At 39.6% G+C, this 16,601-nt stretch overlaps 1 protein-coding gene across 9 annotated transcripts in view; it reads right to left on the bottom strand.

Annotated features, from left to right (window-relative positions):
* The window catches only part of PTPRM (protein tyrosine phosphatase receptor type M), a 481,749-nt gene that overhangs the window by 16,779 nt on the left and 448,369 nt on the right, over positions 1–16,601 (bottom strand). For all 9 annotated transcript variants that reach the window (XM_056332147.1, XM_056332148.1, XM_056332152.1 and 6 more), the window contains 3 exons: positions 5,492–5,608; positions 682–836; positions 245–380 (listed from right to left, as the gene is read on the bottom strand). In XM_056332147.1, the coding sequence (XP_056188122.1) occupies positions 245–380; positions 682–836; positions 5,492–5,608 (408 nt within the window). The remainder of the gene's footprint in view (positions 1–244; positions 381–681; positions 837–5,491; positions 5,609–16,601) is intronic.

The following is a 16,601-nucleotide window of genomic DNA, read 5'->3' as shown; positions in this document are numbered from 1 at the left end:
AAGTTTCTCGTTTCCTCATTCCTCTGCACACTTTGTTAGGTGCTATCACGTAACTGAGCCTCAACAAGATGTACTCTAAAACGAATCCTGCCCAGAGAGGCAACACTCATGATATTCCTTTTTTTGTAAAAAGCATGTTGAACCTTAAGTGCAGCACAACTGTGCATTTGTTTGGGTGGCCGTTCTTCAGGTTTGTGTGTGGATTATTTTATGCACATAATCGAATCCAGTAGATTAACAATACCTCAGTCTGCACCATGTTAACTCTCCGAGATCGAAGCTCTCTCACACAGTTGTATATGTCTACAACACCTTCTCTTTCTGCCATATCTAGCATGATGTCAATAACAATGAAGCATCCAGTTCTGCCAGCACCAGCGCTAAATTAAAAGAAGAATACAGTTAATGTTCAGCAGTGTACTGGGAGATGTAAAGTGTAAGGGTTCATCTCACAGGTACTTGATCATTGGGATGATGACTGAAACTGAGCCTTGCATTCAGGTGTTTGCAGGATTTCAGACTCCATTTTTCCATTCTTGTTTATATTTTAGATATTAAGTTATTGTGGCTAGAACTCCAGTGGCTTCAGCAACCTGTGTGGGGATTACACAGTACAGAAGATGCAAAAGTAGGTCCTGAGTTTAGTGGACAATGTAATGGAGAGATTTCTTTCCTACCTACCTGCAGTGAACAACCAGAGGGCCAGCGTTTGGTGGGCTTTTGGATTTGACCTGCCGTACAAATCCCAGCAGGCCTGTTGCATGGTATGGTACACCGTGGTCTGGCCAGCCAGTGAAGTGAAACTGCCGAATTTCTCGAATCTCATGAGCACCCCTCTATTCAAAAGACAAGAGTTGAAAAAGAAAAACAAGCTGGAATGTGAAAGAATATGGATGAGAGACATCGTAAGAATGTAACTTCAGAAGCCTGAGCCTTGCTGAAAAGCATCAACCCCCTACCAACACAATCTGCCCAGATTGCTGGAGAGCTTTCTCATAGCAGAAGAACAAGTTCAAAGGTTACATATCAACTGGTTTCAAAGCCTTACAACAAAATTGAGTAATTTAGCACCAGATTGGTTAGAAACTTCTAGCGATAACATAGATGCTCATCTCTATATTTAAGCACTAGCCTGGTTTGAAAACTGTGGCCTTAAGATGCATGCCATCATCACAGAACAGGTTAGCAGCAAGGCCATGAACATACAGCACAGATGATTTTTTTTTCCCACTGTTCTCCACAGGAGTTTTGCTGTTGACTTCAGGGAGCTATAGCTTTAGCATAATTTTTCTTATCATTTGTCTCCTTCATTGGTCTGAAAGAAACAGCTGAATACAAGAAACCTTTTTGCACCTCGTATCACAGGGACTGTGTCTGTAGCTCCTCACATGCTCACCTTTGAAGTGATTTGCCACAGTCTACAAAAACATGGATATGGTGAGACAGGTATGAATGAGAAGCTGATTGTGTAAGTAATTTCCCATGTGACTTTCTGGAGCAGTCCGGATATTAGATGTGTGGATGCTAAGTTTGATTTTCTTAGTGCTTCTATTTCCTCTTCCCCCTCTGAAAATATAGCTGCCAGTATTTTATTCTCATTAGAAATCCACAGAGCAGAGGCCATCATAGATATTTCATAAGCAAACAGCAAAATTATGACATATCATGTCTAGGCTGGACTAAATGTCAGCGATATTAATAACTGGTGGTTTATGGCTTTTCTCCTTAAAGATGTATTTTCTGTCTTGAGCTGGTTTGCATATAAAAGGTCTAATTCTCTCTGCACAATGAAGTAATATAAACTTCCTAATTTACAGCTAGTATGCAAGCTAAAAGAGTTTGGGATTTTCAATAGTTGAGAAATTTTGGCTGTGCCAGTGCTACACAACTGGAGTGGGCTTGGTGTATCTTGGGGTCCTGATGCTGTGACAGCTCAGGCTGGGGGTCTGTGGAGACTGGGCATCTGCTCAGAGGAATATCCACACTCATCTCCCTCGGAAACTGCGACAGAAAAAGGCAGGCAAGGGAGAAGATGAAAAGCATATGTGACACTGGTGTAGACTGAGGAGGTCATACTGTTGCAACAGAAACGACCTTATATCCTAAAAAACAATTTTAAAACATATTGAAAACCAGAAAGAGAAAAAGTAATTTGCATTTTAAGACAGTCTAGCAAACACATTCAATTATAATTTGGTCTTTGTACTCTGGGGATTTTAGTGTGTTAGTTAACACATCTTTTTGCTACTGTAAGTAAGGCCTCCAGCTCTGTAAATAGCTGTGTGTAGGTGGGGTATCCATGTCCCAAACACTCTTATATTGCTCATAACAACTGCCCACAATCCCCCAAGAAACAAAGATCCCATACAAAAAAGCAATGCCATGACTATACAAACTGAGGACTGAAACAAGTACCCCACACAAATTCTTCATGCTGTATGTAGCCTTGATTTTCACGTAATCTACAAAAAATTAAGTACAAAATAATGTGCCCAGCTGTTGTGCAGATCAGGATATATCCTGCATATCTTGTGCATTCATTTTGAAAATGCAGTCTCTTATGCTGACTGCATTTTTGTGTATTGTTGGTAACACTCAGTTACTTAGAAAAGGTTTTGCATATAGGGTACTTTTATAATAAGTTTGTTTATTATACCTAGAAAGGAATGATTTTCATGTCTGTAGCTTTCCTGCTGGTTTTTAAACCCAAAATAGCAACACAACTGCATGAAACATAAAAGTATATGCTCAGGTTGGAAAGGCTGTATTTTTTACTATTTTTTTTCCAGCTGAAACAAACAGAAAATGGTTTACATTGCTAACAAACCCTAGGATGTTAAAATTGCTACAAATACTTATGGTGCTGCTCTGTTACTACCCGAGTAATTTGTCTGAGTGAACTGCTGTGTTGTAAAGGAACTGCTCCAAAGCAACTGCTTATGCACACAACATAAAGTGTATCTAGGAAGTGGTCCTCAGAATCAGAATGTAATTTTGGGTTCAATTTTCTTAGCATTATCCTTCTACTCCTCAATAATTACCAAATAGCCATTTAAAAAAAGAAAAAAAATATGGTTGATTTACCTACAAACAAATCAACTTATAAATTGCATTTTAGGAGCAGGTGTGAGACGTTCACCCACAAATAGGAAAAGATGGTCAGAAGAGACCTCTGGAGGTCTCCAGCACAACCTCTCATTCAAGAGTGGGTCTATGGCCAACACTAGATCTGTCTAGCTGGGCCCTGATGACCTCCAAGAATGGAGATTCCACAACTTTTCTGGGTAACCTGCTCCAGCACTGAACTACCCTCCTCCTGAAGGAGTTCTTCCACTGCAAGCCTTCCATGCTGCAACTTCTTGGCCATTGGCCCTTCTTTCGCCCTTCACTACCGCTGAGAACATGGTGCCTCTGATGTTCTAAACATCTCTGAAGTAGTTGCAGGCTGCAATTACATCTTCCTTACCCTTTCTCCTCATCTCTACCACACTGAACAAGTCCAGTTCTCTTAATCTCCCCTTTTAGCTCATATGACCTACATCCGTAATCAGCTTGGATGTCAGATATGTCCCAGGATTTCACAGCTTGTACTGACACATGGGTTTAGTCCACCTAAAGCACAGAACTTTGTGTCTTCCCTTGTTGAATTACTACAGTTTCTGTTGGCCAAATCTTCAAGTCCTTTGGTACTGAGGCTCCAATGTTCAGCGTTTCAACAACATCCTTCACTTAGTGTTACCTGCAGATTCAGTCAGGGTGCACTCTGTCTCATCATGCAGCTTGTCTTAGAGAGGCTGAAAAGTATCAGTCCCAGTAGATCAGAAATATAAATTTGAGCGAATTATGGTGGAAGAGATGTACAGACTTGACCTTCCAGTACCATTGGAAGAGTTAAAAAATATGGAAAATAGAGTAAAAACAAATGTACTTTACTCAAACTACACTGACACTGCCTTTAGAGGCTTACTGAAAAACTACCAACTATTAAAAAGCAGTGTCTAAATGAAATCTTTTCAGATGGAGATTTTTTTAAAGAAATAAAATGTTTAGTGCCTTTTATCTCTAGCTGTTCTAATGCACTTATTCAAGACAGCTTGGTTATGTTCAACTGTAAAATCCTCTAGGTTTTTTTTTCCAGTCTCAGTTAAGAAGTGAAAAGCTAACATCAAAGCACGGACTTAAAATCTGCAGAATAGAAATCAACCAGTGCTTCATCTACTTCAAAGTGTAGCCACCTTTTCTTATCTGTTTATTAAAAATATCTAAATGCAAGGAAACAACAGGCATGAGTGAATTCGATGTACAATATGTATAGTGGTAAACATGATACAATATTTCAGTTCATTCAGACCACACAATTCTATTATCATTACCCTCAGGTTGCTGTATTGATGCATATTTAAGTATTAGTTTGAAGAATAAACCAGAAAAAACCATAATTCCTTGGTTACTGTGGATGTATGTACAGAGAGCCTGTTGGGTTGTCTTTTTGGCAGTTGCATCTACCTGGGTGCAAGATTCTTTAATGCTAAAGTTTATGTTCCTCAAAACCATAACTGAATACTGTTTCATCATTACAGAGAACCAGTATATCACAGGTACTGCAACTAAATCAAAAGGAGCCTTCTAAGCTAATTAGTTGAAAATCTACTCATGATAATACTGAACATTACTTCAGTGCACCATTAGGAATATTAAGTCTTCCAAAGTGGCCCTTTCCTTGTTGTTCTGCAACTCAAATGAGTCTTGATACATACAATTAAAACATTTCTGTTCTTTAATGAATTCTGAATAAAACCCCTGAACTGACACAAAATGCATGACACCCTTCAGCGTTGACTGACCCTGCTTGTTCTCATTTTCAGTTAGTATCTTATTTGTTAATTGTATGCTGTCCATAGATTGCAAGCTGTTCAGGAGAGCTACAAGATCTAGTAAGCATCAAACAAATACATGGCATTATTCTAATAAACAGTAATACAACACACTGATTGGAACTCTCCATAAAAGACGGAATCCACATGAAAAGTGAAGGTGCCTTGAGAAGAAAATTAGTTTGTTACAACTATGTCTCTGCTGATGAGGAACACACAAGCCCAACAGATAACAGTATTGTCCACCACGGACTTCTGAATAATGGTGCATACAGTCTTTGTCACAGACAGAAAATGATTGTGGAGAACCTAAGATGGGAAAACAGCACAAATGTGTTTTTCAATTGATTGCTGGGAGGAAGGTTTCGATTTCTCCTAGCAAAGGAACAACAATTTTTCTAACTCAGGCAGGGGCCAACAGTGATGGAAAGTGCAGAAAGGCTGATATATATTTAAAGAAAAGCAGTTTACCATAAGAGGGCAGTAGCCGTTTACCCAAAAAATAGCTACATAACTGTGATGTTGGGCAAAAGATTTAACTTTCCTATGTTGAATCTGTAGGAAAGTTACTTAGGCAGATACCATTCTCTTTAAGAAAACCGAATTTGGAAACTTACCTTTTCTACTGCAAATGTTCGAATCACATATTCAGCCAGGAGCTCTGTTTCTATTAGGGTAACTTTAATGTCTTTATATATCTCTGTGTCATCTGGCCAGTATTTGCAGCATTTGACCTTTAAAAAATACAAAAGAAATTACGGTTTATTTATTTTAGAAGGTTCATGCTGAATCCATTCTGTATTCTGTGCAATGATTTCTGTTTTAAAATGCAATCATGTGCAAAACCGTCACATTTTCTGCATGTGGAAATGATTTATGTTTAAGGAACATTGCCTCTTCTTTTTTTAAGACAGCTTTCAGAGTTGCAGGTGAGATTTGTGTTGTGGTTAGTGAGGGAAGGCAAATACATATGGAGCACAAGGGTTATTTATACCCTGCACAGCTCCGAGTAACTGTTCCTTTGCTGTGCTTTCCAAGGCAGGGTGTGCCCAGAGGGACAACTACCACCAGAAGGTTTTTTTCCCCAACCTCTATCTGGTCATTTGTCTCAAAAATGGCTTCCTACCTCCTAAAATGAAAACATGCTTTTCAGACAGGAAGGATATTCTCTACTGTTAGCAAAGTATCTGTTTTCTCAGATTAACTTTCCAAAGGAACTGATGAGAGGTCAAGTGGCAAAACTCAACACTTGAAGTCAAGAGATGAGTTTTATGTCTGAGCTTTAACACCAATTCACTAGATGGCCCCAAACATTATGGATGGGATTCATCTCACTTAACTCAAACTAAGATGAGTCGGATGAATGCCTTCTAGAGGTGCCGTTATTTTTTTTATTTATGAAGAGTCTAGATGACTGCCTTTGCCTAGGTGTTTGGCTTCTTGAAGGCTAAGGCTAGGTGGAATGAATTTCCCTTTCCTCCATACTGATATCAGCAGGCTTCCGGACCTCCTGTGCGTTCTTGGCAAATTTGTCCTGGGAGATGGAGATACAATTAAGCTGGGTTTTTTTAACTGTATTTCAGATTTTCCAAGCCCTTGTGTGGTCTAGATGGAATGGACTTCAATGTTTAACATTTTCAAATTTGTGCTATTATTCTCCTATTTTTTGAAGTGGGTGGTTGTGGGGACTGTACATGATGATGTAGATAGCTGACAGACTGAAGAATTTTCTCCTCCTTCCCATTTGTGTGAACAAGGCGATGGGCGGGAGAGCTAACATATTACTTACATATCTCTCTTTTATTCTGCTCTATCATGGTAATAGCTACACTATCACCACTGCATCTGGCCATCGTCCAGTAGTGCAGTACGTGCTAGGAGTAGCATCTGTTACACATCTGCTGCATGGAATGGTTTCTCTCTTTCACTGAAGGGAAAACTTAAAATGCATCTTTTAATACATGCAAATCTACTGGTTTACTTAAATATACAGTTAAATGGGTTGGGTAAAAAACCCAAACCCTTCAAATATTCAATGGAAAACTGATAGAAAAAAAAATGTCACAAGTGGTAGAGTATTTCTCAAACCTGTTTTCAAGCCAATATATTTGGATCACTATCGTGTCTAGCCTTGAGCAAAAGGTAAAACTGATGAACGTGTGTATAAGCATACAATGAAAACTGTAATGCATGATTCAGATGATTTATTTATACATACTCCATGTTCAGTATACAAAAGATTTTGCAGGCAAACCTTGTCCTGTCAGACTGGAGTACCTTCCTCACAATTTGTATCACCTCAGTGATGTAGCTGATAATCATGTACAACCCCTCTTTACTGTCTGAACAGATGATAGGTCTTGCCACATCAAAGTAGTAACATAGGCTGATACAATAAAGTTTGTTGGGGCAGCGTCAGTAGTTCTGACACTTTTTTCTGACTCTTCAGCATGATAAAATTTAAATCTGAACAGAACTGAGTTGAAGGACTGGAAAAAAACAGCCCCACATCAGGATACTCTTCAGAGAAAAAGAGTAGCCTGGTCATAAACCTTGGCTCCCAGCCACAAAATTATAGAAGCATCCTAATAGCTTATTCCTGCTTACACAGCTGATGGAAAGCTCCTAGAGCAGAGCTGAAGTTCAGGTTTTTAATTTACTTCTCTATGCTTGTCTTCAGACCTAGTAACCTTATTAGTATTGGCTAAGAAAAATTCTTTATATTCTTCACAATTCATCCTGTATTAAGCATGGTTTTGGGACAAGTGGCAAACACCAGGTTATACAGTTCCCTTCCACAGCGAGAGGCTTGGGGCTGGGACACCAAACAGACCTTGCAGGGCTCAGAACTCCTGTTCCAGGAGTAAGGGTAGCAAGACTGCTCCCCCCGCCATGTCCACCAGCCAGCTAGCTGACAGGGTGTCAGTGTGGATGAGAAGGTTTCCAGCAGCCAAGAACCAGTCCCAGGGTGCCTAACTGACAGCATCTCTGGCAAATGTGTATTCACCTCCAAAGCATATCTACCAGTTGTAAGCAATGAACAACCATTTCAAAAGCATTAAACATTGCTGCAAGCATTTAAGTACTTGCTGCTGCTATGTATTGTTGCATCTACTTGATATTTAGTCAGATTTTACCTTGTTTGGATGTATTTACAAAAATCCTCTAATAGAAGCTAAGTGAAAAAATTTGAATGCTCATTGTTTTGTCCGTGTTAAAATCCCTTAGACCAGCAAATGGACCCTCTTATAGTCATTGCTGGGAACTCTCTGAAATGGGGTTTTCCTACCTATGGCTAAGATGATTTTTCAACTCCCCATGCAGAATAAGGCAATTCACACTGCCTCTGGACTGCAGCAGCCCACTGACAACCCCATCTCTGCAGTCAATTCCCTTTTCCTGCCTGCTGACTTATCCTTTCCGTAGCTGGAAGCTGAACCACACGAAGACAGGCCAATGCACGTAGGAAGGGAGCAGCTGCGGTGGTGATCCTAGTCACAGCACTACTGATCAGCACGCCTCTTTGTTGCTAACTTTAGCCTTGTTTCTTTCTGATGGGTGCCTGCCATCCTCAAAACAGCTCTAGTTTAGTAAAATAAACAACCAGGGAAAAAACCGCCAACCCTGGCTGAATTAAATTGCTCAGCCTTGAAGGAAAACATGCCTGTTTCTAACTTGGTAAGTCTAGACAGCCTGGATTATGACTAAGAACTAGGGACATTTAGAAAGACCAATTTAGAAGAGCACACTCCCCATCTTCTTATGCCTTAACTGTTGGATCTGCTTCCACTCCTTTTATAAACTTTAGTTAAGATGATCCAGTGGAATAATTAGGGAAGCATTGGGGGATGCTGCACAGACGTTACAGCCTTTTGTGCCTCATGCAGCTTGGGCCCGCTGGGGATTTCTTACTCTGCTGCACAGGGGATTTTGGTCACGGAGCAGACTGGAGCTGAGTAGAAGGATCCATGACAACACAATTTCCTGAAAACTCTCCCAAGTGGAATAGGGGCTGTAACAGCCATGGGAACAGTGCCAGAGCCACAGTCAGAGCCACAGACGAACACTAAATGATTCACTCACTGGGAGAGGGAAAAAAAGCCAAATCAAATGGATTTTTTATTATTATTATTTTTTATTAATCCAGGATTCTTTCCTACTTTTGGCTCTTGTTCTGCAGTGCTGCTGCACGTGCTGAGCTCTAGACATGGGGACTCTGTGGCTCCTGATGAGCCAAAAGTTAAGTAAATGCTCAACGACCAGTCTCCTACCTCCTCCAGGACCTCTCAAATAAATGCAGAGGTGTCTTCAAGACAGGAGTAGATTAAATAGTGTAAATCAAAACCACACTTAGAAATGTTTATTGGATCAGGGCCTTTATTTGTACAAGGAAAGGGAATTGCAAAAAAATAGAATATGGTTTTACTCATCAAATACGAGAAACACTGCTGGTAACATATGTTTGTTCATTTTTTCTTTTTAGCACAGCTTTAGCTACTGTAACTTGATGAATCTCTTTCCCTTTTTATAAACATTTGATACATGTTTTAGAAAAAACCTGCTAACAGAAGGTTTAGCTAAATAATTGATACATGAATCCAGAACTGAATATTAAATGCATTAGATTTTTCCTTGCGCAGTTGCTACCATAACAGTAAATATCCTCCACAACGTAAAAACCTAATTTTGAAATCTCATCTGAGCAGAACTATAATTAAGAGTTTGTTCAGATATGCCCCACATTTATATCCCAACAATGTGCCAAAAAATACAGATGTTCATCACAAGATGAGATAAAAGGGTGATTGCCAGAGACATAACAAAAATGCTCTGGTTTAATCTATTCATCCCAAGGTACACTGTCCAATTGTTCCAAACATGTTCATTTTACTAATAATTTTAGAAGTCTGGAGAAGATTATTACCTACTTCCACCCCCTAGCTCCATCCCCCAGCATAACAGTCTAACGTGAGAAACTAAGAATTAAAAATTAAGGTGGAAAGTTGTTGTTGCTGCTTCTAAATATAACAAACAATGTAGGCAGTGGATAGCTAATGAACACAAATTGTGACTTCTGAAGCTGTATATTTAGTCATTTGGCAATGTGACACATCTAGCCAAAGGCAGTATGAAAGCCAGGACAGTAATTCATTTACTTAAGAGGTTTGGAGTAGAAGAACTATTACAGAATTAACATGTGAGCTAGCTGTGAAATATACTTTGTAGTGAGTACAGAACAGTTTAAATAACATCGGTTATTCTAAGTTTATTTCCTTCAGTTCTGAAATATTCTTAGCAAAACGGTGATACAACTGGCTATGTACTGCATAGATTGTAATGATGGCAAGTCAGACATAAATTCTAAAGTGAAACCTCTAGGATATACAATGAAATAGGCGACCAAGCTCACTGGTGAAAATTTTAAACAGATTCCACAGATATAACTAGGATGACATCAAATACTTTTATTTTGCTGACTTGAAGTAAAAGGACATCCAATAATTGAAAGTATTTTTATCTAAATACTTTTCAAACAAAAAATGTACTGTGATTTAAGATCATTTTATATGTTATAAAACAACCTTTGACAGAAGAGAAAATTCAGTATTTCTTTGTTTCATTTTCTCTGTTTGCTTTTGAGCAAGTCAGTTAATTGATTTGTACCTTATTTTACAGTTTTTTAAAAGAGGCATGGAAGGGTATTGAGAAATAGAACATTTAAGATACTGTTTGGCACTATCAGATGAATGGGTCTGTATAAACACAGACAGAAGTCTTTATGTGGTTCACAGCTCCCAGAGGGAGAGAGATATCTCCATGAATTTTACCAGCTCAGTCTAACTTCTTCCAGTGATGATTCAGAGCCAATACAACTCTCCACCTTCTGCTGCACTGTGCTGCCCCAGCAGTAATTCTAGGTTGCCTGGTGGGCGCACTCTCATTCAACTTCTGCCCAGAACAGCTGGCTTTCTGGACACGTCCAGTAGTAGTCGTACACTAATGCTTTCCACCCAAGGGAATGAGTGCATTCCCTTTGTTCTTAAGAATCAGGTATATTGTTAGCAGGCCACCAACCCGGTAGCTTGGGTTAGATGAAGTTAAGTTGACAGGCCGAACCCATGGGGTGGCCTTCCTTTGGCCATAAAAGAGAATTAGTCTAGAAGAATTGCTTTAGGGTAAGACTAACCCAAGGTAAAGCTGTTGCAGTATTCCTGCCTCCATTGTTAATACCAACAGAAGAATACGGATTGCCTCTATTTCATTGCTTATGTTTTGGCAATTTTGTCTCCCACTGGTCATTAAAAAACTGTAAATTAGTGCACCTTAGCACAGTCCTGGAGGAAAAAAGGCTGAGCACAGAATGCATGACAAGGATGGTCCCATGCCAAGATGAAGGATGGTTACAGGATTAGCTGGAGCTCCTCAAAGCCTGTCTTAATCCCTTACACAACTGTGAAATCATGGGCACATTGCTCAGATCCTGTGCTCCGAGGACCTGACGTGCCTGCATTGAGCAGAACAGCCTGCGCTCTGCATCATGCTTCTGTTCCTAGAGCAAAATATTGTCATTAGTTGAACTACAGAGCAACACCAGGTTAGTGGATTGCCTTCTGTTTCTAAAACCTGTTAATTTTATGTTAGGTTAGAAAGCTCTACATGTTGCTTTCTGGGTAAGGTAAAACTGTGTTGGTACCTCCAGGATACTTCCTCCTTCACAGAGAGATTGAGAGATTAATTTCATGAGACTGCTGAGGTGAGGAGACTTCCAGTGACGGAGCCATTTCACTAGTGCTGACATTTCAAAGAACTTGAATCCCTCTTTGCAAACTGCACTTATACTTGCATCCCACACCTTGGCAGCACTTCAGCAGCTAGCCCAGGAAGGGGGTCAATGCATTTGTGTATCCTTAAACCTCTTCTATTTATTTCGCAAAGTGAATTATCTCAATTGGATTAGTGAGCATTAAGATATTAATCTCTGTTGATTAACATTCTTTAAAACATGGCTTTTACTGGAAATGAGAAAACATCAAAACACCGAGAGCTTAAACCATTTCTACTTTGAGTGACAGAGGACAGCACTGAATGCTTGTAGGTTGATGTCCTGTTTGATGATGCTAACATTGCCAGTCTGGGGACATCTTTATTAAATGATTGCAAAGCGTCTTCCCTTCTCTTTCCTGAAGAACAACAGCCAATTTTTTTCCCTAAGGGCTCCTCCCCTGCTACGAATAATGGAATAACGCCAACGTGTTATTTCTGGTTAGAAGTCTTGAAAGCTGAAATCTGATTTGATGACTAGAAGGGCTCACTGACTCAAAAGATTTACAATAGTTTTAAATTATGATTGTTTTCTTTTTTCTCATCGATACCCTGTAAAATGCTACTCTATCCAACAAGACATGCTAGAATTACAGTAAAATCAAAAGTATAACAACAAAATATATAATAACATTTATGTACCATAAGCACAGGTACCAGGTTTTCTAGGTAAACATAATTAAACAAAGTAATTTTCCATAGATGGGGAAGGACACTAGTTACAGGTTTTAGAAGCTGAGACTAGAATTACCTAGAGGTAGGGAATGGTTTCACACAGCAACCTTTCTCCCTCTCATTTATAGAATGTGTTTTTTTTCTTTCAGCAGAAAAGTTAAAATGGAATCTTAGTCACCAGTACGCTTAAAAACTATGACACACATCCTAAGAAGCACTAATGCCATATCCTGAACTAATTCCAATGTAGGTAATTTGGCTTATTACATGTAGAGGCTGTTTCAGTTAGATAGAGTGTTCTTCCATTTATACTAAATACAAACGTGTTATTTGTGAGATGTGTTAAAGAGTTACTATGTTTCACCTCTGCAATAGCTCTGTCATGGGTGATCTGGATCTTAAATACAAGTTGAATTTACCTTTGTTTATTAGAGGGTTCTTCCACATGGAAGACTCTCAAAACTTGTAGAATGTGTAAATGCAAGCTTTGTAATAGCTTTGTGTCAAATACTTCCTTTTTTATTCTAATTGGTGGCAACTCCATTGGAAATTTCACACAGTTTTTACGTTGCTGGAATGTCCTATGAAGTTTTTGTTTGGTTTTTTTGCAATATGTTTTCAGTAAGAAGTCTTTGGACAGGGCTATACTTGGCAGCGTTTCTCAGACATCTAATGTCTGTCTATAACAGAAATGGATCATCAGCTGGATCTGAAGATCCGGTTCAACATAAAGACTTCTGGGCTTTGTTTGTTAAGGAAACATATTTGTACCTGTTTCAGAAATGTCTCTTGAATGCTGACCAAGGCTGCATATCCTGAGCATCCAAGGCCCAAACACATGTACATGTGATTGCTTAGGGCTGGTCCTATACAGCCTTTCCTGAGAAGAGCATTTCTTTTCTGACAGATTTTGTCTTTCTTACAACTGGGAATACTTTTTTAGCCAGCCAGCATGAAGGAGGTATTTCCTCTGTGCCAGAAGACCATTGCATGGGTCTCCTTGATGTCATGTGGACCCCAATACTCTTTTAACCCCGAAAAGTTGGAGCCATCAACATTTTTGCAGCAAGGCAGATAAGATTGCCATGTATGTAACATGTCATCCACAGGTCCAGTAAAACAAGCAAAGGAAAAGTAACCCACCACTGTGTTCTTTGTTTTTCCCTGTGCAGACACAGACTTGCTGACTCCTAGGAAGGAAAAGTCACCCAGGAGGAGTGTGAGATGGCTATCAGGAAAGCACAACACTCCTGAGAGATAAGATGGCAGTGAGAGGCTGTTCCGGTAGCGCTAAGGTGTGCCTGCAGGCATAGGGGCTATTTACCACTCTGTGGCTGACCTTCATTCCCCTGTTTCTGTCACATCCATTCCGTTGCAGTCAACCTTGCCTCCTTTCAAAAAAAGGGTCTTTTGTGTGCTTATTAACACTATTAGCACTGGCTGTTTTCTAATTCTGGATAATAATTGAGAAACTCTAATTACTGTAATTACTATGCTCCTGGGGTGAGGTTTTATTTTTTATAATTAATTCTAGTGATTTTTTTGTGTAAATACTTTGTTGTATTAAAACCATGATAGACAAACATGAGTCCTTGCAGCATATTTATATATCAACCACTCCACTGAATTTCATCAGTGTGCTTCACCATTTATTAATCAGATTCATTAAACTTCTTCTGCTTCAAGCAAAAACAAGGAGTGGGAGAGAAAGTGACTACTGACAAATGACAAATGATGTGGCGTGCCAAGTTTGATTCTGCCAACCATACCAGCCCAACAAGAACAAAGATGGAGGTGACAGCTAGATGGCACAATTGAATATATTCTAAATCTTCCCCACATAACTCTTCAAAGAGGAAAGAAATATTTCAATGTGTGCAAATATTGAAGCACTTCAAGAAGCAACCTGAGACTTTGGCCGGTACATACAGACCTTGATCCAGTTCCCATTGCTTTCCACAGAAGGATCCAGCTCTGTCTTTTGGAGTCTGTAGTCTAGAGCAGTCTCCTGGAGTAAGCAAGATGTTTTCTTGCTTGTGACTGTTTTCTGATCACCGCTACACTGGTGGAATAAAAAATTTTGTTTCTTCTAGAATAATCCACCAGATTATGCTAAAGCTCTTGGGAAAAGATTTTGCCTGAAATTACATTACTGTCTTCAGTTGCTCTACCACTTAGAAAGATGAGCATGGAGGCCTCTTGCATTAATATAATCCAGAATACATGATTTTGAAATAGTTTGTGGTCACACTGATGAGTTTTTATGAGTCTTGGTTTTGCTTTTTCCTGTTAAGTGTATGGTTTCAAAAATTCTGATTCTTGTACTAAAATGTAGGTATATTATACCACTAATTACTTGTCATTCCCTTTTTGTGAACTTCATTGTGAGTTGAAGGTTGTTGACCCCAGCTTGAAGAAGACAGACTTTTTTTCCAAGGCTGCTTCAAGGGCTGCTTATTTGTTTAGTTTTTTTGTGAAAGTTCTTATGTCAAACTAGGCCAATCTTAACTAAAAAACACTTCAACATCCGATATCAAAGAACTGTTCATGCAACTCAGCAATGATTTTTCTAAATGACTGCGAGACCTCATTTAGATTTTTAATAAACAGTCACATTCTAATGAGGTCTTCATAAAACCGACTAAATATGTTTAGAAATCATTAGCTTAAATTACCAGTACAAAAGGCTCCTTAGGGAGCCCTGCAGATTTTGTGATAAGACTTCTGGCAGATGGATTAGTATAACAGCACAAGTGAGTTCTGAATTTCCACACAAGCAGTGTAAATGTGAGTGACTGGGTAACAGGCTACTAGATAAAGAGTGAAATATCCCTCAGGTGGGTTCATTAAAGAGAGAAAACAATCAAAACACATTTATGTGCCATTTAAATACCAGGTGCACAGCAGTCTGCAGGTGCCAGAAACACTGACAAGGGTCCCTTGCTGGAACACACAAGAGCTTAAAGGGATGCATGGTTTTGACAAGTGTGCCTCAGATAATGACAGATATTGGCAGATGTACCCGGACCCTGCTGGAGGGTAATGTGGGGACTGAGTCATTTGCAGCAGGTGCTTGCATTAGGGACAGCCTCATGGTGATTCCTCCATCCCCAATTAAAACAGTCCTGATGCATAGTGCTCCAGGGCAAGAAACAAGTTCCTAGCACTGATTTAATGACTATCCAGCCAGTCCTGGTAAACAAATACACATACGCCCCCTCAATGATTAATTCATGAAGCACGTACACTATGTGGCAAACATGTTAAATAGATATTCCTCTTTCCTGAAAATATAAAGGAATTTTCCTCCTTGGCTTACATAATGAGTCAGGAGGGTTAAAAAGTGAAAATAATAAACCTCTATAAATCTTACACTAGCACTAGCAATTGCAATAGAAAACCTCAAGGTTGGGAAGGTTACAAGGTTTGCCCTGCAGGAATGCTACCAAAAGGTCCATTAAAATCATTATTAATCAAGGTGGCACAGAGCTTGTGTTAGGGGTTGCGGGACAGATGGTGTGTTTGTAGCATGCCTTCTTGCTGCTGATGGGTCCAGCTCTGGGACTAGGACAGAAGCACCAGCAGAGGAGTGACTGCATTGTTCTGTGGCTCGCATGACCTCATTTCCATTAAAAGCTCATTTTCAGTTTCTGCTCTCTGATCTCACCTATGTTGGCCTCCAGAGAAAGTGAGAACAAAGTCATTTCTACCACTGCCAGAAACAACAAAGCTGCAGATCTGTATCCCACTAGGACTCTTGCACCCTGAAGAAATCTTCATGGTGGCACAAACTGTTGCTTGCTGCTAAGGGAAGGTGCTGCATACCTAAACGATGTGAGTTGAGGCTGCCAACACTGGCACCAAGGCTGGCATCTCCCTGGCTGGTACCTGACCGTTCACTCTAATTGATACTTTCAAATACTGACTTTAGGAAAACAGTACATGGTTTCACACTGTATGCTATTTTTGTTGTTAGACTTATTTATCCATACGCTGAAAACATCCCTTTTTAAATTGTGTGCTTGGCTACCTATGAATGTGTATAAAGCTTTAACAAAGACATTTGCTGGAGAGCTTCCTATTCATACAGATCCATCCGTTTTGAATTGATACATGACCATCCAAATATTTCTACCTTCTTGCTCACTCAAGGGACTGAATTTTTAAAGTGGCCACCATGATCCTTTTTTGCCTCTGCCATTAGTCGTACATGTGTTCCTGCAGCAGGTG

The sequence above is a fragment of the Falco biarmicus genome, chromosome 3, assembly GCF_023638135.1.
Source record: "Falco biarmicus isolate bFalBia1 chromosome 3, bFalBia1.pri, whole genome shotgun sequence".
Lineage (NCBI taxonomy): Eukaryota > Metazoa > Chordata > Aves > Falconiformes > Falconidae > Falco > Falco biarmicus.
The sequence above is the reverse complement of the archived record's forward strand: the minus strand, read 5'-3'. Positions and strand labels throughout refer to the sequence as shown.